The sequence below is a fragment of the Oncorhynchus kisutch genome, linkage group LG15, assembly GCF_002021735.2.
Source record: "Oncorhynchus kisutch isolate 150728-3 linkage group LG15, Okis_V2, whole genome shotgun sequence".
Lineage (NCBI taxonomy): Eukaryota > Metazoa > Chordata > Actinopteri > Salmoniformes > Salmonidae > Oncorhynchus > Oncorhynchus kisutch.
Genome location: NC_034188.2, coordinates 92,970,087 through 92,995,882, shown reverse-complemented (window position 1 = coordinate 92,995,882; position 25,796 = coordinate 92,970,087). Strand labels below are relative to the sequence as shown.

General features: G+C 43.5%; 1 protein-coding gene across 4 annotated transcripts in view; it reads left to right on the top strand.

The window, feature by feature from the left end:
- Positions 1-25,796, top strand: part of trpc6b (transient receptor potential cation channel, subfamily C, member 6b) — a 45,919-nt gene that overhangs the window by 11,825 nt on the left and 8,298 nt on the right. For all 4 annotated transcript variants that reach the window (XM_031789440.1, XM_031789439.1, XM_031789441.1 and 1 more), the window contains exons 5-7: positions 10,270-10,497; positions 13,747-14,011; positions 21,648-21,843. In XM_031789440.1, the coding sequence (XP_031645300.1) occupies positions 10,270-10,497; positions 13,747-14,011; positions 21,648-21,843 (689 nt within the window). The remainder of the gene's footprint in view (positions 1-10,269; positions 10,498-13,746; positions 14,012-21,647; positions 21,844-25,796) is intronic.

Here is a 25,796-nt window from a genome sequence, read left to right as displayed (position 1 = left end):
GTCTAGGGTGGCCAGTAAGGTGGAGGTGATATGATCCTTGACTAGTCTCTCAAAGCACTTCATGATGACAGAAGTGAGTGCTACGAGGCGGTAGTCGTTTAGTTCAGTTACCTTAGCTTTCTTGGGAACAGGAACAATGGTGGCCATCTTGAAGCATGTGGGGACAGCAGACTGGGATAAGGAGAGATTGAATATGTCCATAAACACCCCAGCCAGCTGGTCTGTCATGCTCTGAGAATGTGGCTAGGGATGCCGTCTGGGCTGGCAGCCTTGCGAGGGTTAACACGTTTAAATGTTTTACTCACATCTGCCATTGAGAAGGAGAGGGGGGGGGGGCCGCAGTCCTTGGTAGCGGACTGCGTCGGTGGTCCTGTATTGTCCTCAAAGCGGGCAAAGAAGGTATTTAGTTTTTCCGGAAGCGTGACGTCGGTGTCCATGACGTGGCTGGTATTCTTTTTGTAGTCCGTGATTTCCTGTAGACCCTGCCACATACGTCTTGTGTCTGAGCCATTGAATTGCGACTCCACTTTGTCCCTGTTTCTTCAACCAGCTTCATAAGGTAGTCACCTGGAATGCATTACAACTAACAGGTGTGCCTTGTTAAAAGTTAATTTGTGGAATTTCTTTCCTTATTAATGCGTTTCAGTCAATCAGTTGTGTTGTGACCAGGTAGGGGTGGTATACAGAAGATGGCCCTATTTGGTAATAGACCAAGTCCATATTATGGAAAGAACAGCTCAAATAAACAAAGAGAAACAACAGTCCATCAGAGTGGAGACTGTGTGAATCAGGCCTTCATAGTTGAATTACTGCATTACTAATAAAGGACACCAATAAGAAGAAGAGACTTGCTTGGACCAAGAAACACGAGCAATGGACATTAGACTGGTGGAAATCTGTTCTTTGGTCTGATGAGTCCAAATTTGAGTTTATGGTTCAAACCGCCGTGTGAGACGCAGAGTAGGATAACGGATGATCTATACATGTCTGGTTCCCACCGTGAAGCATGGAGGAGGAGGTGTGATTGTGTGTGGGTGCTTTGCTGGTAACACTGTCAGGGATTTATTGAGAATTCAAGGCACACTTAACCAGCATGGCTACAACAGCATTCTGCAGTGATACACCATCCCATCTGGTTTACACTTAGTGGAACTATTGTTTTTCAAGAGGACAATAACCCAAAACACCTCCAATAGCCCTGTGTAAGGGCTATTTGACCAAGAAGGAGAGTGATGGAGTGCTGCCAAGAAGGAGAGTGATGGAGTGCTGCCAAGAAGGAGAGTGATGGAGCGCTGCCAAGAAGGAGAGTGATGGAGTGCTGCCAAGAAGGAGAGTGATGGAGTGCTGCCAAGAAGGAGAGTGATGGAGTGCTGCATCAGATGACCTGGCCTCCAGGCCCGCATGTTGTGACCCAGTCGTTAATTCAAATCATTCTATTCATTCAACATTACTAAATGCTAAACAAATCATTGGCATGTACCATGTCTAGGTCGTAGAGGCCGACAAGTAGGTCTGTACAACCCCCAACTGTTGCAAATTAAATAGTAGCATGGAAAAATAATGTGTAGAGGCTTTTTTCCGAGGGAGATTAAGTTTATGAAATTCCTGCCTTTGTTGCTGGGCAGTGGAATTAGGAGACGCAACTCCTGCATATCAACAAATCAGCATCTAGGATGAAAGCAACCCGTTTTATAAAAATAATTAGGTGGACCATTCTAAAGAACTTGTCTTATTTCCCCCATATAAAAGTAGTATCACTATTCCCAATACCCTTACTGTAGCATCTATAGCAGGGGTGTTAAACTCTTACCCTACCAGGTCTGGAGTACTGTTGGTTTCCTGTTAAACTCTTACCCTACCAGGTCTGGAGAACTGCTGGTTTCCTGTTAAACTCTTACCCTACCAGGTCCGTAGTACTGATGGTTTTCTGTTAAACTCTTATCCTACCAGGTCTGGAGTACTGCTGGTTTTTCTTTTACCTGATCATTAATTGCACTCACCTTTTGTCCGAGGCCTGAATCAGTCCATGATTAGAGGGGATTAATAAAACAGGAACCAGGGACTCTATGGAATTTATACTCTATATTGGCTGTTCCCTGTCATCAGTCTATACTAACCTGCCTGCCGTCGATCTATAATAACCTCCCTGTCATCAGTCTATACTACCCTCCCTGCCATCAGTCTATACTAACCAGCCTGTTCCCTGCCATCAGTCTATACTAACCTGCCTGTCATCAGTTTATACTAACCTGCCTGTCATCAGTCTATACTAACCTGCCTGTAGCCTGTCATCAGTCTATACTAACCTGCCTGTTCCCTGCCATCAATCTATACTAACCTGCCTGTCATCAGTCTATACTAACCTGCCTGTCATCAGTCTATAATAACCTGCCTGTCATCAGTCTATACTAACCTCCCTGTCATCAGTCTATACTAACCTGCCTGCCGTCGATCTATACTAACCTCCCTGTCATCAGTCTATACTAAACTCCCTGCCATCAGTCTATACTAACCTTCCTGTCATCAGTCTATACTAACCTGCCTGTCATCAGTCTATACTAACCTCCCTGTCATCAGTCTATACTAACCAGCCTGTAGCCTGTCATCAGTCTATACTAACCTGCCTGTTCCCTGCCATCAGTCTATACTAACCTGCCTGTCATCAGTCTATACTAACCTGCCTGTCATCAGTCTATAATAACCTGCCTGTCATCAGTCTATACTAACCTGCCTGCCATCAGTCTATACTAACCTCCCTGCCATCAGTCTATACTAACCTGCCTGTCATCAGTCTATACTAACCTGCCTGCCGTCAGTCTATACTAACCTCCCTGCCATCAGTATATACTAACCTCCCTGCCATCAGTCTATACTAACCTCCCTGCCATCAGTCTATACTAACCTGCCTGTCATCAGTCTATACTAACCTGCCTGTCATCAGTTTATACTAACCTGCCTGTCATCAGTCTATACTAACCTGCCTGTCATCAGTCTATACTAACCTGCCTGTCATCAGTCTATACTAACCTGCCTGTCATCAGTCTATACTAACCTCCCTGCCATCAGTCTATACTAACCTGCCTGTCATCAGTTTATACTAACCTCCCTGTCATCAGTCTATACTAACCAGCCTGTTCCCTGCCATCAGTCTATACTAACCTGCCTGTCATCAGTCTATACTAACCTGCCTGTCATCAGTTTATACTAACCTGCCTGTCATCAGTCTATACTAACCTGCCTGTCATCAGTCTATACTAACCTGCCTGTTCCCTGCCATCAGTCTATACTAACCTTCCTGTCATCAGTCTATACTAACCTGCCTGTCATCAGTCTATACTAACCTGCCTGTCATCAGTCTATACTAACCTGCCTGTCATCAGTCTATACTAACCTGCCTGTCATCAGTCTATACTAACCTGCCTGTCATCAGTCTATACTAACCTGCCTGTCATCAGTCTATACTAACCTGCCTGCCATCAGTCTATACTAACCTGCCTGTCATCAGTCTATACTAACCTGCCTGTCATCAGTCTATACTAAACTGCCTGTAGCCTGTCATCAGTCTATACTAACCTGCCTGCCATCAGTCTATACTAACCTGCCTGCCATCAGTCTATACTAACCTCCCTGCCATCAGTCTATACTAACCTGCCTGTCATCAGTCTATACTAACCTGCCTGCCGTCAGTCTATACTAACCTCCCTGCCATCAGTATATACTAACCTCCCTGCCATCAGTCTATACTAACCTCCCTGCCATCAGTCTATACTAACCTGCCTGTCATCAGTCTATACTAACCTGCCTGTCATCAGTCTATACTAACCTGCCTGTCATCAGTCTATACTAACCTGCCTGTCATCAGTCTATACTAACCTGCCTGTCATCAGTCTATACTAACCTCCCTGCCATCAGTCTATACTAACCTGCCTGTCATCAGTTTATACTAACCTCCCTGTCATCAGTCTATACTAACCAGCCTGTTCCCTGCCATCAGTCTATACTAACCTGCCTGTCATCAGTCTATACTAACCTGCCTGTCATCAGTTTATACTAACCTGCCTGTCATCAGTCTATACTAACCTGCCTGTCATCAGTCTATACTAACCTGCCTGTTCCCTGCCATCAGTCTATACTAACCTTCCTGTCATCAGTCTATACTAACCTGCCTGTCATCAGTCTATACTAACCTGCCTGTCATCAGTCTATACTAACCTGCCTGTCATCAGTCTATACTAACCTGCCTGTCATCAGTCTATACTAACCTGCCTGTCATCAGTCTATACTAACCTGCCTGTCATCAGTCTATACTAACCTTCCTGTCATCAGTCTATACTAACCTGCCTGCCATCAGTCTATACTAACCTGCCTGTCATCAGTCTATACTAACCTGCCTGTCATCAGTCTATACTAACCTGCCTGTCATCAGTTTATACTAACCTGCCTGTCATCAGTCTATACTAACCTGCCTGTCATCAGTCTATACTAACCTGCCTGTCATCAGTCTATACTAACCTGCCTGTCATCAGTCTATACTAACCTCCCTGCCATCAGTCTATACTAACCTGCCTGTCATCAGTTTATACTAACCTCCCTGTCATCAGTCTATACTAACCAGCCTGTTCCCTGCCATCAGTCTATACTAACCTGCCTGTCATCAGTCTATACTAACCTGCCTGTCATCAGTTTATACTAACCTGCCTGTCATCAGTCTATACTAACCTGCCTGTCATCAGTCTATACTAACCTGCCTGTTCCCTGCCATCAGTCTATACTAACCTTCCTGTCATCAGTCTATACTAACCTGCCTGTCATCAGTCTATACTAACCTGCCTGTCATCAGTCTATACTAACCTGCCTGTCATCAGTCTATACTAACCTGCCTGTCATCAGTCTATACTAACCTGCCTGTCATCAGTCTATACTAACCTGCCTGTCATCAGTCTATACTAACCAGCCTGTTCCCTGCCATCAGTCTATACTAACCTGCCTGTCATCAGTCTATACTAACCTGCCTGTCATCAGTTTATACTAACCTGCCTGTCATCAGTCTATACTAACCTGCCTGTCATCAGTCTATACTAACCTGCCTGTTCCCTGCCATCAGTCTATACTAACCTTCCTGTCATCAGTCTATACTAACCTGCCTGTCATCAGTCTATACTAACCTGCCTGTCATCAGTCTATACTAACCTGCCTGTCATCAGTCTATACTAACCTGCCTGTCATCAGTCTATACTAACCTGCCTGTCATCAGTCTATACTAACCTGCCTGTCATCAGTCTATACTAACCTTCCTGTCATCAGTCTATACTAACCTGCCTGCCATCAGTCTATACTAACCTGCCTGTCATCAGTCTATACTAACCTGCCTGTCATCAGTCTATACTAAACTGCCTGTAGCCTGTCATCAGTCTATACTAACCTGCCTGCCATCAGTCTATACTAACCTGCCTGTCCTCTGTCTATAATAACCGGCCTGTAGCCTGTCATCAGTCTATACTAACCTGCCTGTAGCCTGTCATCAGTCTATAATAACCAGCCTGTCCCCTGTCATCAGTCTATAAGGACCGGCCTGTAGCCTGTCATCAGTCTATAATGACCGGCCTGTCCCCTGTCATCAGTCTATAATAACCGGTCTGTCATCAGTCTATAATAACCGGCCTGTAGCCTGTCATCAGTCTATAATAACCTGCCTGTAGCCTGTCATCAGTCTATAATAACTGACCTGTCATCAGTCTATAATAACCAGCCTGTAGCCTGTCATCAGTCTATAATAACCGGCCTGTAGCCTGTCATCAGTCTATAATAACCGGCCTGTAGCCTGTCATCAGTCTATAATGACCGGCCTGTCCCCTGTCATCAGTCTATAATAACCGGTCTGTCATCAGTCTATAATAACCGGCCTGTAGCCTGTCATCAGTCTATAATAACCTGCCTGTAGCCTGTCATCAGTCTATAATAACTGACCTGTAGCCTGTCACCAGTCTATAATAACCGGCCTGTCATCAGTCTATAATAAGCGGCCTGCCATCAGTCTATAATAACCGGCCTGTAGCCTGCCATCAGTCTATAATAACAGGCCTGCTATCAGTCTATAATAACCGGCCTGTAGCCTGTCATCAGTCTATAATAACCGGCCTGTCACCTGTCTATAATAACCGGCCTGTCATCAGTCTATAATAACCGGCCTGTAGCCTGTCTTCAGTCTATAATAACCGGCCTGTAGCCTGTCATCGGTCTATAATAACCGGCCTGTAGCCTGTCATCAGTCTATAATAACCTGCCTGTAGCCTGTCACCAGTCTACAATAACCGGCCTGTTATCAGTCTATAATAACCGGCCTGTCATCAGTCTATAATAACCGGCCTGCAGCCTGTCATCAGTCTATAATAACCTGCCTGTAGCCTGTCATCAGTCTATAATAACCGGCCTGTAGCCTGTCATCAGTCTATAATAACCGGCCTGTCATCAGTCTATAATAACCAGCCTGTAGCCTGTCATCAGTCTATAAGAACCCGCCTGTAGCCTGTCATCAGTCTATAATAACATGCCTGTCCCCTGTCATCAGTCTATAATAACCAGCCTGTAGCCTGTCATCAGTCTATAATAACCGGCCTGCAGCCTGTCTTCAGTTTATAATAACCGGTCTGTCATCAGTCTATAATAACCGGCCTGTAGCCTGTCATCAGTCTATAATAACCGGCCTGTAGCCTGTCATCAGTCTATAATAACCTGCCTGTAGCCTGTCATCAGTCTATAATAACAGGCCTGCTATCAGTCTATAATAACCGGGCTGTCATTAGTCTATAATAACCGGCCTGTAGCCTGTCATCAGTCTATAATAACATGCCTGTCCCCTGTCATCAGTCTATAATAACCAGCCTGTAGCCTGTCATCAGTCTATAATAACCTGCCTGTAGCCTGTCATCAGTCTATAATAACCGGCCTGTCATCAGTCTATAATAACCGGCCTGTCATTAGTCTATAATAACCTGCCTGTAGCCTGTCATCAGTCTATAATAACTGGCCTGTCATCAGTCTATAATAACCGTCCTGCAGCCTGTCATCAGTCTATAATAACCAGCCTGTAGCCTGTCATCAGTCTATAATAACATGCCTGTCCCCTGTCATCAGTCTATAATAACCAGCCTGTAGCCTGTCATCAGTCTATAATAACCGGCCTGTAGCCTGTCACCAGTCTTTAATAACCGGCCTTTAGCCTGTCATCAGTCTATAATAACCGGCCTGTAGCCTGTCATCAGTCTATAATAACCGGCCTGTCATCAGTCTATAATAACTGGCCTGTAGCCTGTCACCAGTCTATAATAACCTACCTGTTTCCCGTCAGCAGTTTGATGTGTCTGGTCTACATCCCATTATGTGAAGGGAAGGAGGTTCCCACACTGTTGTACTAAAATAGGCCTGTAGCAGAGGAAGATCACAGAGGTCAAAGACAGAACACTGACAATCACAGAGGGGCCAAAATACTGTAATCACTCTAACATATGTGACACCAGGAAATAGATATTTAACATATACGCTTTGTCTACTTGGATGGGTTCTTGGCAAAGATTTGACTTTAAATTAGACAAAGCATTGAATTTAAAGCCATGTCTCTGTTACATTATATGGCAGACAAGCACAGACATTTACATTTGATGTGGGGTTAGAATGTTTTACATTTTTATATTTTACCTTTATTTAATTAGGCAAGTCTTATTTTCAATGACAGCCTAGGAACAGTGGGTTAACTGCCTGTTCAGGGGCAGAACGACAGACTTGTACCTTGTCAGCTCATAGATTCGATCTCGCAACCTTTCGGTTACTAGTCCAACGCTCTAACCACTAGGCTACCCTGCCGCCCCAATAGAATAGAATGTGGATTGATACCAAATGTATGCTACACATACTGGAAGAAATAAACTATGTCTGTCTGTGTCGATGGGATCTTGGAAAGGGGACACGTTTAATTGAATGTAAAGCATTGATGTGATAGTCAAGTCTCTCTAATATATGATTGCTTAGTTACGCCCACCACACCTCAGGTAGCTGTACTATAGGCCAGTACTTCACAACCTGGGGGTATATCTACCCCTGGGGAGCCTTGGCCTATCCACAGGGCTACTTACTGTATACTGCTTACTGAAGAAATGCATATGAGAAGAACATCTACTGCAGACCAGTTATGAGTCCTTTCCATCATGTTCTCTCTTCTTCTCTCCAGCTCATTCCAACCCATGCTGCTGTTCTCTCTTCTTCTCTCCAGCTCATTCCAACCCATGCTGCTGTTCTCTCTTCTTCTCTCCAGCTCATTCCAACCCATGCTGCTGTTCTCTCTTCTTCTCTCCAGCTCATTCCAACCCATGCTGCTGTTCTCTCTTCTTCTCTCCAGCTCATTCCAACCCATGCTGCTGTTCTCTCTTCTTCTCTCCAGCTCATTCCAACCCATGCTGCTGTTCTCTCTTCTTCTCTCCAGCTCATTCCAACCCATGCTGCTGTTCTCTCTTCTTCTCTCCAGCTCATTCCAACCCATGCTGCTGTTCTCTCTTCTTCTCTCCAGCTCATTCCAATCCATGCTGCTGTTCTCTCTTCTTCTCTCCAGCTCATTCCAATCCATGCTGCTAATCTTGAGTGTTTTACGTTTTATGACAGCTAATACATTTCATTTGTGGGCAGAGTGAATATAATATACCAAATGTGGGATACACATACTGGCACCACATTAATCTGATTTTATATACTGGCACCACATTAATATGTTCTTATATACTGGCACCACATTAATCTGATTTGATATACTGGCACCACATTAGTCTGTTCTTATATACTGGCACCACATTCATCTGATCTTATATACTGGCACCACAATAGTCTGTTCTTATATACTGGCACCACATCTGTTCCTATATACTGGCACCACATCTGTTCTTATATACTGGCACCACATTAGTCTGTTCTTATATACTGGCACCACATTAATCTGTTCTTATTTACTGGCACCACATTAATCTGATCTTATATACTGGCACCACATTAGTCTGTTCTTATATACTGGCACCACATTAGTCTGTTCTTATATACGGGCACCACATTAATCTGGTTTTATATACCGGCACCACATTAGTCTGTTCTTATATACTGGCACCACATTAATCTGATCTTATATACTGGCACCACATTAGTCTGCTGTTCATAAATACTGGCACCACATTCATCTGTTCTCATAAACTGGCACCACATTAATCTGTTCTTATATACTGGCACCACATTAATCTGTTCTTATATACTGGCACCACATTAATCCTTTCTTATATACTGGCACCACATTAGTCTGCTGTTCATAAATACTGGCACCACATTAATCTGATCTTATATACTGGCACCACATTAATCCTTTCTTATATACTGGCACCACATTAATCTGATCTTATATACTGGCACCACATTAGTCTGTTCTCATATACTGGCACCACATTAATCTGTTCTTATATACTGGCACCACATTAATCTGTTCTTATATACTGGCACCACATTAGTCTGTTCATATATATACTGGCACCACATGCATCTGATTTTATATACTGGCACCACATTAATCTGATTTTATATACTGGCACCACATTAGTCTGATCGTATATACTGGCACCACATTAGTCTGTTCATATATACTGGCACCACATTAGTCTGTCCTTATATACTGGCACCACATTAGTCTGTTCATATATACTGGCACCACATTAATCTGTTCATATATACTGGCACCACATTAATCTGTTCATATATATTGGCACCACATTAGTCTGTTCATATATACTGGCACCACATTAGTCTGTTCATATATACTGGCACCATATTAGTCTGTTCATATATACTGGCACCACATTAATCTGATCTTATATACTGGCACCACATTAGTCTGTCCTTATATACTGGCACCACATTAGTCTGTTCATACATACTGGCACCACATTAGTCTGTCCTTACATACTGGCACCACATTAGTCTGTCCTTATAAACTGGCACCACATTAATCTGATCTTATATACTGGCACCACATTAGTCTGTTCGTATTAGAGGAAAAATTAAAGTCAATATCTTCCTCCCACATGGTAGCCTCTTCCATGCACAATGCATTACTTTGGACCAGATCCCTATGGGAGAGGGAGAGCTCTATGGGGCCTGGTCCAAAGTAGTGCACTATACGTAGGGTGCCATTTGTGAGGCAGATTATGTCTTTCTGACATGTGGTTGTTCTCTCTCTTCTTCCAGGAATGGTCTGGGCTGAGTGTAAGGAGATTTGGTCCCAGGGAGCTCGGGAATATCTTTCAGAGACATGGAATCTTCTAGACTTTGGAATGCTGAGCCTTTTCGTGACATCCTTCATCACTAGATTTATGGCGTTCTGGCATGCGTATTCAGCACAGAGCTACGTCAACAAGCACTATACCGACCTGTCCAACATTACCCTGGTCCCAGAGATAGAGTACTACAGACTGGGTGAGTGCAGACAGAACCTGTCCAACATTACCCTGGTCCCAGAGATAGAGTACTACAGACTGGGTGAGTGCAGACAGAACCCTGTCCAACATTACCCTGGTCCCAGAGATAGAGTACTACAGACTGGGTGAGTGCAGACAGAACCCTGTCCAACATTACCCTGGTCCCAGTAATAGAGTACTACAGACTGGGTGAGTGCAGACAGAACCCTGTCCAACATTACCCTGGTCCCAGAGATAGAGTACTACAGACTGGGTGAGTACAGCCAGAAACCTGTCCAACATTACCCTGGTCCCAGAGATAGAGTACTACAGACTGGGTGAGTGCAGACAGAACCCTGTCCAACATTACCCTGGTCCCAGAGATAGAGTACTACAGACTGGGTGAGTGCAGACAGAGACCTGTCCAACATTACCCTGGTCCCAGAGATAGAGTACTACAGACTGGGTGAGTGCAGACAGAACCTGTCCAACATTACCCTGGTCCCAGAGATAGAGTACTACAGACTGGGTGAGTGCAGACAGAAACCTGTCCAACATTACCCTGGTCCCAGAGATAGAGTACTACAGACTGGGTGAGTGCAGACAGAACCCTGTCCAACATTACCCTGGTCCCAGAGATAGAGTACTACAGACTGGGTGAGTGCAGACAGAAACCTGTCCAACATTACCCTGGTCCCAGAGATAGAGTACTACAGACTGGGTGAGTGCAGACAGAACCCTGTCCAACATTACCCTGGTCCCAGAGATAGAGTACTACAGACTGGGTGAGTGCAGACAGAACCTGTCCAACATTACCCTGGTCCCAGAGATAGAGTACTACAGACTGGGTGAGTGCAGACAGAACCCTGTCCAACATTATCCTGGTCCCAGAGACAGAGTACTCCAGCTGGCCCCAGAGACAGAGTTCTCCAGCTGGTCCCAGAGACAGAGTTCTCCAGCTGGCCCCAGAGACAGAGTTCTCCAGCTGGCCCCAGAGACAGAGTTCTCCAGCTGGCCCCAGAGACAGAGTTCTCCAGCTGGCCCCAGAGACAGAGTTCTCCAGCTGGCCCCAGAGACAGAGTTCTCCAGCTGGCCCCAGAGTCAGAGTTCTACAGTCTGGGGCTGCTAGGGGGGCTGGTCAAGGTTGCTTTATATTAGTAATATTTCATAGCCTGATCCCTGATCTGTTTGTTGCCAGCTAGCCTGATCCCTGATCTGTTTGTTGCCAGCTGGCCTGGTCCCTGATCCATTTGTTGCCAGCTAGCCTGATCCCTGATCTGTTTGTTGCCAGCTGGCCTGGTCCCTGATCCGTTTGTTGCCAGCTAGCCTGATCCCTGATCCGTTTGTTGCCATCTAGCCTGGTCCCTGATCCATTTGTTGTTAGCTAGCCTGGCCCCTGATCAAATTGTGCTCTTGCCAACTCCATTGCTCATTGTCAAGCCAAACAGAAAGAAACCGGCACCCAAGCTAAACATATCACAGTGCATGTTATTCATGACAGTAGAATAAATTCAAAAGGCACCTTTGCCCAGACAAACGCTGCAGAACATATCAGGTGCCAGAGTTATCGGTCACTTCATGACCAATGAAAAGGAAAATGCTGCACACTACTGCTCATGCTCCGTTTGCCGAGACCCCATCCAAGTAGACATAGTGTATACAGTTGAAGTTGGGAAATTTACATACACCTTAGCCAAATAAATTTAAACTCAGTTTTTCACAATTCCTGACATTTAATCCTGGTAACAATTAGGTCAATTAGGATCACCACTTTATTTTAACAATGTGAAATGTCAGAATAATAGTAGAGAGAATGATTTATTTCAGCTTTTATTTCTTTCATCACATTTTGCCACAACTTTGAAAGTGTGCTTGGGGTCATTGTCCATTTGGAAGAACTATTTGCGACCAAGCTTTAACTTCCTGACTGATGTCTTGAGATGTTGCTTCAGTATATCCGCATAATGTTCCTCCCTCATGATGCCATCTATTTTGTGAAGTGCACCAGTCCCTCCTGCAGCAAAGCACCCCCACACCATGATGTTGCCACCCTCGTGCTTCATGGTTGGGATGGTGTTCTTCGGCTTGCAAGCCTTTTTCCTCCAAACATAACGATGGTCATTATGGCCAAACAGTTCTATTTTTGTTTCATCAGACCAGAGGACATTTCTCCAAAAAATACGATCTTTGTCCCCATGTGAAGTTGCAAACTGTAGTCTGGCTTTTTTATGGCAGTTTTGTAGCAGTGGCTTCTTCCTCATTGAGTGGCCTTTCAGGTTAGGTTGATATAGGACTCGTTTTACTGTGGATATATATACTTTTGTACCTGTTTCCTCCAGCATCTCCACAAGGTCCTTTGCTGTTGTTCTGGGATTGATTTACACTTTTCGCACCAAAGTACATTCATCTCTAGGAGACAGAACACATCTCCTTCCTGAGCAGTATGACAGCTGCGTGGTCCCATGGTGTTTATACTTGTGTACTATTGTTTGTACAGATGAACGTGGTATTTTCAGGATTTTGGAAATTGATCCAGACTTGTGGAGGTCTACAATTTTTTTACTGAGGTCTTGGCTGATTTCTTTTGATTTTCCCATGATGTCAAGCAAAGAGGTACTGAGTTTGAAGGTAGGCCTTGAAATGCATCCACAGGTACACCTCCAATTGACTCAAATTATGTCAATTAGCCTATCAGAGGCTTCTAAAGCCATGACATCCTTTTCTGGAATTGTCTAAGCTGTTTAAAGGCACAGTCAACTTAGTGTATGTAAACTTCTGACCCACTGGAATTGTGATACAGTGAATTATAAGTGAAATAATCTGTCTGTAAACAATTGTTGGAAAAATGACTTGTGTCATGCACAATGTGCATGTCCTAACCGACTTGCCGAAACTATAGTTTGTTAACAAGAAATTTGTGGAATGGTTAAATAACGAGTTTTAATGACTCTAACCTAAGTGTATGTAAACTTCCGACTTCAACTGTATGTTAAATATCTATTTCCTGGTGTCACATATGTTAGAGTGATTACAGTATTATGGCCCCTCTGTGATTGTCAGTGTTCTGTCTTTGACCTCTGTGATCCTCCTCTGCTACAGGGCTATTTCAGAACAACAGTGTGGGAACCTCCCTCCCTTCACTGTGATGGACACAGTGGGATCAGTCTACCTGAACATGCGATTGAGCCATACTTCTCATCTCCATGGAAAAAGTTCTGAATGATACAGCAATCTCTGTATCTTTCTTTCTCTCTCTCTCTCTCTCTAGCCCGTAATAACTGGGTTCCCTCAGACCCCCAGATCATCTCAGAGGGTCTGTATTCCATCGCTGTGGTACTGAGCTTCTCTCGCATCGCCTACATCCTCCCAGCCAATGAGAGTTTCGGGCCCCTGCAGATATCTCTGGGACGCACGGTGAAAGATATCTTCAAGTTCATGGTGATCTTCATCATGGTTTTTGTGGCCTTCATGTTTGGAATGTTCAATCTCTACTCATACTACCTGGGAGCCAAGCAGAACGACGCCTTCACCACGTGAGTTATGTAATTATGGAGGAAATGGGATACATACAGTGCCGTCAGAAAGTATTCAGACCCCTTGACTTTTACCACATTTTATTACGTTACAGCCTTATTCTAAAATGGATTAAATAGTTTCCCATCATCAATCTACACACAATACCCCTTAATGACATCACAATACCCCTTAATGACATCACAATACCCCTTAATGACATCACAATACGCCTTAATGACATCACAATACCCCATAATGACATCACAATACCCCTTAATGACATCACAATACGCCTTAATGACATCACAATACCCCTTAATGACATCACAATACGCCTTAATGACATCACAATACCCCATAATGACATCACAATACCCCATAATAACACAATACCCCATAATGACATCACAATACCCCATAATAACACAATACCCCATAATGACATCACAATACCCCTTAATGACACAATACCCCATAATAACATCACAATACCCCATAAAAACATCACAATACCCCATAATGACATCACAATACCCCATAATAACATCACAATACCCAATAAAAACATCACAATACCCCATAAAAACATTGCAATACCCCATAATAACATCACAATACCCCATAATGGCATCACAATACCCCATAATAACATCACAATACCCCATAATGACATCACAATACTCTATAATGATGTCACAATACCCCATAATGACATCACAATACCCCATAATGACACAATACCCCATAATAACATCGCAATACCCCATAATAACATCGCAATACCCCATAAAAACATCACAATACCCCTTAATGACACAATACCCCATAATTACACAATACCCCATAATGACATCACAATACCTCATAATAACATCGCAATACCCCATAATGGCATCACAATATCCCATAATGATGTCACAATACCCCATAATGACATCACAATACCCCATAATAACATCACAATACCCCATAATAACATCGCAATACCCCGTAAAGACATCACAATACCCCATAATGACACCACAATACCCCATAATAACATCACAATACCCCATAAAAACATCACAATACCCCATAATAACATCACAATACCCCATAATGACATCGCAATACCCCATAATAACATCACAATACCCCATAAAAACATCACAATACCCCATAATGACATCACAATACTCTATAATGATGTCACAATACCCCATAATGACATCACAATATCCCATAATGATGTCACAATACCCCATAATGGCATCACAATATCCCATAATGATGTCACAATACCCCATAATGACATCACAATACCCCATAATGACGAAGCAAAAACGGGTTTTTAGAACATTTAGTTCACATTTCTTATATTTAGCAAACCAGGCGGCACAATTTCCATTTGTATTACTTTTTTTGACAGCCAGGGGGCACACTCCAACACTCAGACATCATTTACAGATAGCCAGGGGAACACTCCAACACTCAGACATCATTTACAGATAGCCTGGGGAACACTCCAATGCTCAGACATCATTTACAGATAGCCTGGGGAACACTCCAACGCTCAGACATCATTTACAGATAGCCAGGGGAACACTCCAACGCTCAGACATCATTTACAGATAGCCAGGGGAACACTCCAACGCTCAGACATCATTTACAGATAGCCAGGGGAACACTCCAACGCTCAGACATCATTTACAGATAGCCAGGGGAACACTCCAATGCTCAGACATCATTTACAGATAGCCAGGGGAACACTCCAACGCTCAGACATCATTTACAGATAGCCAGGGGAACACTCCAACACTCAGACATCATTTACAGATAGCCAGGGGAACACTCCAACACTCAGACATAATTTACAGATAGCCAGGGGAACACTCCAACGCTCAGACATCATTTACAGATAGCCAGGGGAACACTCCAACGCTCAGACATCATTTACAGATAGCCAGGGGAACACTCCAACGCTCAGACATAATTTACAGATAGCCAGGGGAACACTCCAACACTCAGACATCATTTACAGATAGCCAGGGGAACACTCCAACACTCAGACATCATTTACAGATAGCCAGGGGAACACTCCAACGCTCAGACATCATTTACAGATAGCCAGGGGTACACTCCAATGCTCAGACATCATTTGTCAGCTCTACCCTTTAGCTCAGTGCGGATGTTGCCTGTAATCCATGGCTTCTGGTTGGGTTATGTATGTACGGTCACTGTGGGGACGACATCATTGATGTACTTATTGATGAAGCCAATGACTGATGTGGTGTATTCTTCAATGCCAGGAATCCCAGAACATTTCCAGTCTGTGCTAGCAAAACAGTCCTGTAGCTTAGCTTCTGCGTCATCTGACCACTACCATATTGAGTGAGTCACTGGTACTTCCTGCTTTAGTTTTTGCTTGTCAGCAGGAATCAGGAGGATAGAATTATGGTCAAATGGAGGGCGAGGGAGCTTTATACGTGCCTCTGTGTGTGGAGTAAAGGTGGTCCAGAGTTTTTTCCCCCCTCTGGCTGCACATTTAACATGCTGGTAGAAATTATGTAAAACTGATGACATGTTGATAGAAATTTGGTAAAACGGATTTATGTTTCCCTGCATTAAAGTCCCCGGCTACTAGGAGCGCCGCCTCTGGGTGAGCGTTTTCTTGTTTGCTTATGGCGGAATACAGCTCATCCAATGCATCTTAGTGCCTCTGACTGTGGTGGTATGTAAACAGCTACGAAAAATACAGATGAAAACTTTCTTGGTAGGTAGTGTGGTCTACGGCTTATCATGAGATACTTCCTTAGATATCGTGCACCAGCTGTTGTTTACAAAAATACATAGACCTCCGCCCCTTGTCTTACCAGACGCCACTGATCTATCCTGCCGGTACAGCGTATAACCAGCCAGTTGTATGTTGATATTGTCGTCGTTCAGCCACGACTCCGTGAAGAATAAGATATTACAGTTATGAATGTCCTGTTGGTAGTTTAATCTTCCCTGTAGGTCATCGATTTTATTTTCCTAAGATTGCACGTTTGCTAGCAGAATGGAAGGAAGTGGGGGTTTATTCGATCGCCTACGAATTCTCAGAAGGCAGCCGGCCCTCCGGCCCCTTTTTCTCCGCCTCCTCTTCAAGTAAATCACGGGGATCTGGGCCTGTTTCCGAGTAAGCAGTATATCATTTGCGTCGGGCTCATCAGACTCGTTAAAGGGAAAAAAGTATTCTGCCAGTACGTGATGAGTAATCGCAGTCCTGATGTCCAGAAGTTATTTTGGGTCATAAGAGACGGTGGCAGCAACATCATGTACAAAATAAGTCCAAAACAATGTCACAAAAACCTCAAATAAACTAAGGTAAAAGAGTCGGTCGTGGTAAAACGTCTGCCTTCTTCTCCGGCGCCAGTTCAGGGTGCAAAGGGGCTTTAAAAACAGCTTTTAAAATAAAAATAAATATGTACAAGCGAGATTCTTATCCAAAATGTAGATGTTGAGCAAATTGGCCATACTAAAATTATTAGTATCAGTCTAACCAACCATAACAGAGTGAAACAATGAGAAATACATCAGAAATAAGGTATTTCCGTTTTTTTTTATACATTTGAAACATTTCGAAAAAACTGTTTTTGCTTTGTCATTATGTGTTATTATATGATTATTATTATTATTATTATTATTATGATTATTATTATGATTGATGAAAAAACACATTGTACATTTTAGAATAAGGCTCTAAAATAAGAACATGTGGAAAATGAATGGGGTGTGAGTACTTTCTGAATGCACTATATACAGCACTGAAATGGGATACATATACAGCACTGAAATGGGATACATATATAGCACTGAAATGGGATACATATACAGCACTGAAATGGGATACATATACAGCACTGAAATGGGATACATATATAGCACTGTACAGTGCATTCAGAAAGTATTCACACTCCTGGACTTTTTCCACATTTTGTCTAACCTACACACAGTACCCCATAATGCCAAAGTGGAATTAAAAAGGGCAGGTAGATGGGTAAATAAAAAGCAGATGTAACATATCCCCTTGAGCCTGGTGAAGTTATTAATTACACTTTGAATGGTGTATCAATACACCCAGTCAATACAAAAATACAGGCATCCCTCCTAACTCAGTTGCCGGAGAGGAAGGAAACCGCTCAGGGATTTCACCATGAGGTCAATGGTGATTTTAGAACAGTTATAGAGTTTAATGGCTGTGATGGGAGAAAACTGAGGATGGATCAACAACATTGTAGTTACTCCACAATATTAACCTAAATGACAGAGTGAAAAGAAGGAAACCTTTACAGAATAAAGTTATCCAAAACATGCATCCTGTTTGCAATAAGGCACTAAAGTAAAACTGCAAAAATGTGGTAAAATAATTAACTGAATACAAAGTGTTATGTTTGGGGCAAATCCAATACAACACACGCTCTCCATATTTTCAAGCATAGTGGTGGCTGCATCATGTTATAGGTATGCTTGTAATATTTAAGGACTGGGGACTTTTTCAGGATAAAAAAGAAATGCAATGGAGCTAAGGACAGGCAAAATCCTAGAGGAAAACCTGGTTGTCTGCTTTCCACTAGACACTTGGAGATGAATTCACCTTTCAGCAGGACAATAACCAAAAACACAAGGCCAAATCTACACTGGAGATGCTTACCAAGACAACATCTGCCTACCATGTCGACAGTGAATGTTCATGAGTGGCCTAGTTACAATTTTGACCTAAACCTACTTGAAAATCTATGGCAAGACCTGAAAATGGTTGTCTATCAATGATCAACAACGAATTTGACAGAGCTTGAATATTTATTTTAAGAATAATGGGCAAATGTTGCACAATCCAGGAGTGGAAATCTCTTGGAGACTTACCCAGAGAAACTCCCAGCTGTTAAAAGTAGTTCTAATTTGTTTGGATTCAGGGGATTGAATACTTATCTAATCAATATATTCTGTGTATTTGTGTACAGATGGATTCCAAGTCTGGAAGTATTCTGCTTTGTTTGATACATAATCATATATAACAGTTCACTTATGCATCCAGCTTATAATACATTCTGATCCAGGTTATAACCCATTCTGATCCAGGTATAACCCATTCTGATCCAGGTATAACCCATTCTGATCCAGCTTATAATACATTCTGATCCAGGTTTAACCCATTCTGATCCAGGTATAACCCATTCTGATCCAGGTATAATACATTCTGATCCAGGTATAACACATTCTGATCCAGGTATAATACATTCTGATCCAGGTATAACACATTCTGATCCAGGTATAACCCATTCTGATCCAGGTATAATACATTCTGATCCAGGTATAACACATTCTGATCCAGGTATAATACATTCTGATCCAGGTATAACACATTCTGATCCAGGTATAATACATTCTGATCCAGGTATAACACATTCTGATCCAGGTATAACCCATTCTGATCCAGGTTATAACCCATTCTGATCCAGGTTTAACCCATTCTGATCCAGGTATAATACATTCTGATCCAGGTTTAACCCATTCTGATCCAGGTATAACCCATTCTGATCCAGGTATAACCCATTCTGATCCAGGTTATAACCCATTCTGATCCAGGTTTAACCCATTCTGATCCAGGTATAGCCCATTCTGATCCAGGTATAACCCATTCTGATCCAGGTATAACCCATTCTGATCCAGGTATAACACATTCTGATCCAGGTATAACCCATTCTGATCCAGGTTTAACCCATTCTGATCCAGGTATAACCCATTCTGATCCAGGTATAACCCATTCTGATCCAGGTATAACCCATTCTGATCCAGGTATAACCCATTCTGATCCAGGTATAACCCATTCTGATCCAGGTATAACCCATTCTGATCCAGGTTATAACCCATTCTGATCCAGGTTTAACCCATTCTGATCCAGGTATAACCCATTCTGATCCAGGTATAACCCATTCTGATCCAGGTATAACCCATTCTGATCCAGGTATAACCCATTCTGATCCAGGTATAACCCATTCTGATCCAGGTATAACCCATTCTGATCCAGGTATAACCCATTCTGATCCAGGTATAACCCATTCTGATCCAGGTATAACCCATTCTGATCCAGGTATAACCCATTCTGATCCAGGTTATAACCCATTCTGATCCAGGTTTAACCCATTCTGTTCCAGGTTTAACCCATTCTGATCCAGGTATAACCCATTCTGATCCAGGTTTAACCCATTCTGATCCAGGTTTAACCCATTCTGATCCAGGTATAACCCATTCTGATCCAGGTATAACCCATTCTGATCCAGGTATAACCCATTCTGATCCAGGTATAACACATTCTGATCCAGGTATAACCCATTCTGAGCCAGGTTTAACCCATTCTGATCCAGCTTATAATACATTCTGATCCAGGTATAACCCATTCTGATCCAGGTATAGCCCATTCTGATCCAGGTTTAACCCATTCTGATCCAGGTATAACCCATTCTGATCCAGGTATAACCCATTCTGATCCAGGTATAACCCATTCTGATCCAGGTATAACCCATTCTGATCCAGGTATAACCCATTCTGATCCAGGTTTAACCCATTCTGATCCAGGTATAACCCATTCTGATCCAGGTATAACCCATTCTGATCCAGGTATAACCCATTCTGATCCAGGTATAACCCATTCTGATCCAGGTATAACCCATTCTGATCCAGGTTTAACCCATTCTGATCCAGGTATAACCCATTCTGATCCAGGTATAACCCATTCTGATCCAGGTATAACCCATTCTGATCCAGGTATAACCCATTCTGATCCAGGTATAACCCATTCTGATCCAGGTATAACCCATTCTGATCCAGGTATAACACATCCTGATCCAGGTATAACACATTCTGATCCAGGTATAATACATTCTGATCCAGGTATAATACGTTCTGATCCAGGTATAACCCATTCTGATCCAGGTATAGCCCATTCTGATCCAGGTATAACCCATTCTGATCCAGGTATAACCCATTCTGATCCAGGTATAACCCATTCTGATCCAGGTATAACCCATTCTGATCCAGGTATAACCCATTCTGATCCAGGTATAACCCATTCTGATCCAGGTATAACCCATTCTGATCCAGGTTTAAACCCATTCTGATCCAGGTATAACCCATTCTGATCCAGGTATAACCCATTCTGATCCAGGTATAACCCATTCTGATCCAGGTATAACCCATTCTGATCCAGGTATAACCCATTCTGATCCAGGTATAACCCATTCTGATCCAGGTATAACCCATTCTGATCCAGGTATAACACATTCTGATCCAGGTATAACCCATTCTGATCCAGGTATAACACATTCTGATCCAGGTATAACACATTCTGATCCAGGTATAACACATTCTGATCCAGGTATAACACATTCTGATCCAGGTTTAACCCATTCTGATCCAGGTATAACCCATTCTGATCCAGGTATAACCCATTCTGATCCAGGTATAACCCATTCTGATCCAGGTATAACCCATTCTGATCCAGGATTAACCCATTCTGATCCAGGTATAACACATTCTGATCCAGGTATAATACATTCTGATCCAGGTATAACCCATTCTGATCCAGGTATAATACATTGATCTCTGATCTCTTTCTCTTTTCGCTCCTTCCAGGATTGAGGAAAGTTTCAAGACGTTATTCTGGGCCATATTTGGCCTGTCCGAAGTCAAGTCAGTGAAGATCAACAATGGCCATAAGTTTATTGAGAATATCGGCTATATCCTTTATGGGGTTTATAACGTCACCATGGTGATCGTCCTGCTCAACATGCTCATTGCCATGATCAATAACTCCTTCCAGGAAATAGAGGTAACTAATGAATTAATTAATAATTGATTGTCCCTTAGAGATAATAAGGCTCTGGTCTTGATACTTGTTAACATGTTATACTGCTCTTGTATGAGGAATTTACAGGATATAGTTAGTATACCATTTACTATAAGGCCCTGCGATAGACTAACGTCTGGTCTAGGGGGTGTACAAGTGGATCAAGCTGCATCACTATAGAAACAGGAGATAGACTAGTGTCCTGTCTAGGGGGTGTCCTGGTACTTGAAGCTGCCTCACTATAGAAACAGGAGATAGACTAGTGTCCTGTCTAGGGGGTGTACTTGTAGATCAAGCTGCCTCACTATAGAAACAGGAGATAGACTAGTGTCCTGTCTAGGGGGTGTACTAACGTCTATGGTATACAAATAGACACAGTTATTTAACATCTTCTGTATACTCCTTTAATTAATCAATATGGCTCCCTTGTGAAGCCCCCATTTTGTAGATGTATTGTTGTAGGCTACATCTGCACGCTTGGCTGTGTTAATTCATCTCCCATCAGATAACATGTAAGCGCCCCAATGCAGCACTGCAGCTTCCGTTTAATCTACTTTAAGGTGTCTGATACTGTGGAGGCTGTGGGTTAACAAGAGGCATGACAAGGCCACGTTCCAAATGGCACCCTATTCTCTTTATAGTGCACTACATTTCACCAGGGTTCATTGGGCTCTGGTCTAAAGTAGGGCACTATATAGGGAATAGGGTAGCATTTGGGATGCACACCAAGTATTTCTGGGTAATTACAAATGCTTTGAGCCACATAGATAAGGTCATTGTAGAATGATTTCGTTTCATACTGTCTTCTGACAAAAAAATGAATTCAGTGAATTATTGTCTGTTGCGATGGTAATTGCAGCTACTTACAGGGTTGGAAGAGAAAATGAAATCCTCTCTCATCCAGTTTAGAGGCCGCAGCTTCTCCACGGTTGGGTCGCATTAGGATGTTCGGATCTGGTATTGGCCATGTACCAAATGGCACCCTGTTCTCTACAAAGTGTCCTACTTTTGACCTGAGCCATATGGGCCCGGCTCAAATGTAGTGTACTATATAGGGAAGAATGTGTCATTTGAGACGGAAACATCGGCTGCCATCCATATCAATTAGGTTGCTATGGCTCTCCCACTCAATGCTTTTAGTATTTACCTCTGGACAATTATTATGGATGTAAAGGAAAACATTTTTTTTATGAAAGCCAGAAGCTTGGAATTATGTTATAAAACCGACTGTTGTTGTTTTAGAGTTGATTGTTTCTAAATACTCAGTTCCCTTTCAGTTGGTCAACTCACTGCAACACAGCTGTGTGGAGTTTGTGCTAGCGCCCTCTACTGAAGAACATTAGAATCACGCTTGACAGGGCCAATGAACACTGTGCCTCACTGGAAGCCCCGCCTTCCACAGGGGATAAACCTGAGGCATGAATTCATTCGCTGTGACAACAGTAACCCAAAGTGGCAGTGGTACATCAGAGTAGACGTAATCACACTGTTTCTACCCCACGGTGTTAAGATACACTGTTTCTACCCCACGGTGTTGAGATACATTGTTTCTACCCCACGGTGTTGAGATACACTGTTTCTACCCCATGGTGTTGAGATACATTGTTTCTACCCCACGGTGTTGAGATACACTGTTTCTACCCCACGGTGTTGAGATACACTGTTTCTACCCCACGGTGTTGAGATACACTGTTTCTACCCCACGGTGTTGAGATACACTGTTTCTACCCCACGGTGTTGAGATACACTGTTTCTACTTCACGTGTTACGATACATTGTTTTTGTCGCTCTGGATTTTGCACACAGTGACGTTGGGGTACAGGCATTGCTTGTGCGTCCCCCATGTTTTTACAGCGTCATTAGGTTGACTGTTCTTGTTATGAGGGATATTTCTGCCCTTCTCCAGAAGCAGGTGATCAGATTGGTTCCTATGTGAGAGGCCAAGTACAGCTGGTTCAGCCGATATTTCTAAGTTCTCAAAAGGGGCAAGACTTTGATTCCATTTTTAGACCTGTGTACCCTGTACACCTCAGGATCTACAAATTCAGAATGCTCATGAACAGCCTGTTGTTAGTCAGTGCACCCGGGTGATTGGTTCACCTCCATCAACCTGAAGGATGCATACTTTAATGTGAACAAATATCCCCCTCACAAGAAGTTGCTGAGGTTCCGTTTCGAGGCTATAGCCAACGAGTTTTTGGTCCTCCTTTTCAGGCTTTCCCTCGTACTTTCACCAAAGTTGTGGAGCCGGGTTTGGCACCTATGCGGATATTGGACTCCCTGGACGATTGGCAAGTGGAGTTGAGGGAGCTGGTGGTGTTGCACACCTCTCTGCTGGTTTCCTCTCTGCTGGTTTCCTCTCTGCTGGTTTCCCGAGTTCAGTGTCTGTAGCTGTTTGACTCCATGTCAACGCATTCTGTTTCTGTCTCAAGTTAGACTCAGTCGAGAATTCTTGTCCCCACAGAGGGAGACTTGGTTTCTTGGCTTTGCTTGGCCCAATTTCGTCTGGATTGCGTTTTTCGCCAGTGACTAGATCGATTGGGGTTGATGGCTTCCATATCAACAGACTGGGAGGGGTATGGTCTCACCTCCTCTTGTCCTTGGCTCACTCCCTACTGCTGTGGAGCAGTACACACTTTTCCTCGCTCCGGATGACGTATCTCCAGGGGAGGAGTCGGCTGCACCCCAGGGGGGTTTCCCAGATATAGGAAATGTCTGACAGATCTTGAGAAAATGAGCATTGTGGGCTGTTTTTCTCCATATGTAATCTCTGTTGGGAACGGATGCTCTCGTGAACCAGTGGCCTCAGACTTGATTCATTCCACGCTGGAGACGGTGCATCAGAGACGAGTTGTCATTGATCCTTGTGGCTCCCCGTTGGCCCAAACGACCTTGGTTCGTGGAGATCATTCGCCTTTTTTGGCAGGGACCCATGGCAACGCAACTCTCGCAACTTTGGCCGGAGATTTGGAATCAGTGGGCCCTGAAAGATCCGATATGATGGCAAGAGGTTTACCTCTAAACAGTCCGCAAGGGCACCCTCCACGAGAGGCGTGTATAAGAGGCAGGTGTTCAAGCTTTGGTGCCAAAATAAAGAAATTGTTCCTTTTCTCTGGTGGACATTTTAATGTTCCTAAAGGTGTTTTTCAAGCGGGGTTCATTCTCTGAATGTGTATATGGGAGCTATTTCAGAGTGTCGTGGGAATTGATGGTGTTACTCCAGGGGCTCATCTCCTGGAGGTGCGGTTTTTAAAAGGTGTGTGCCGTGTCAGGCCGGTTTCTAAACCTAGCTTTGGTTTTGGTTTTGGTTTTGGGTGTGCTGTGTGAGTCCCCTTTTGGACCAATGGAGTCTGTGAATCTGAAGATCCTCTTCTACAAGACCACCCTGCTCGTGTCTTTGGCCTCGGCTCAGCGAGTTGGGGATCTCTACATGTTATCCATGAAGTTGGCGACTCTAAGGTGACGTTTCGCCCCTAAGATCATAACTATGTCCTACATTCTCTTTTCAGATTTTTCCCTTTTCACCTCCTCCATTTGCGTCTGGGGAGCAGCGGAGGTTTACAGGCCCTGTGTTCCGGTACGACCATGTAATATGAGCGGACCAGGGGTGTCCGTTTATGTGACCAAATGTTTGTCTGTTTTGCTAATCTGGCTGGTGTTTTGTAAGCAGTGTCTCTCCCACTGGATTGTGGAGGCTATTTATCTGACAGCAGAAGGCAGGAATGACGGTAATGTGCACACACCACCAGAGATCTGGCGGCTTCTTGGGCCTCGTTTACGGAGAGGTAGGTGAGTTGGGCATCCCCACACACTGTTGTAAGGTTTTATCTCCTGGATGTCACCCGCAGGGTGCTTACGACTGGGGCAGGAGAGGGTCATTAGGCAGCTAGCAAACACCAGGTACCGCAGCTTTTCCTGTCGGGTTGGAACTCTGG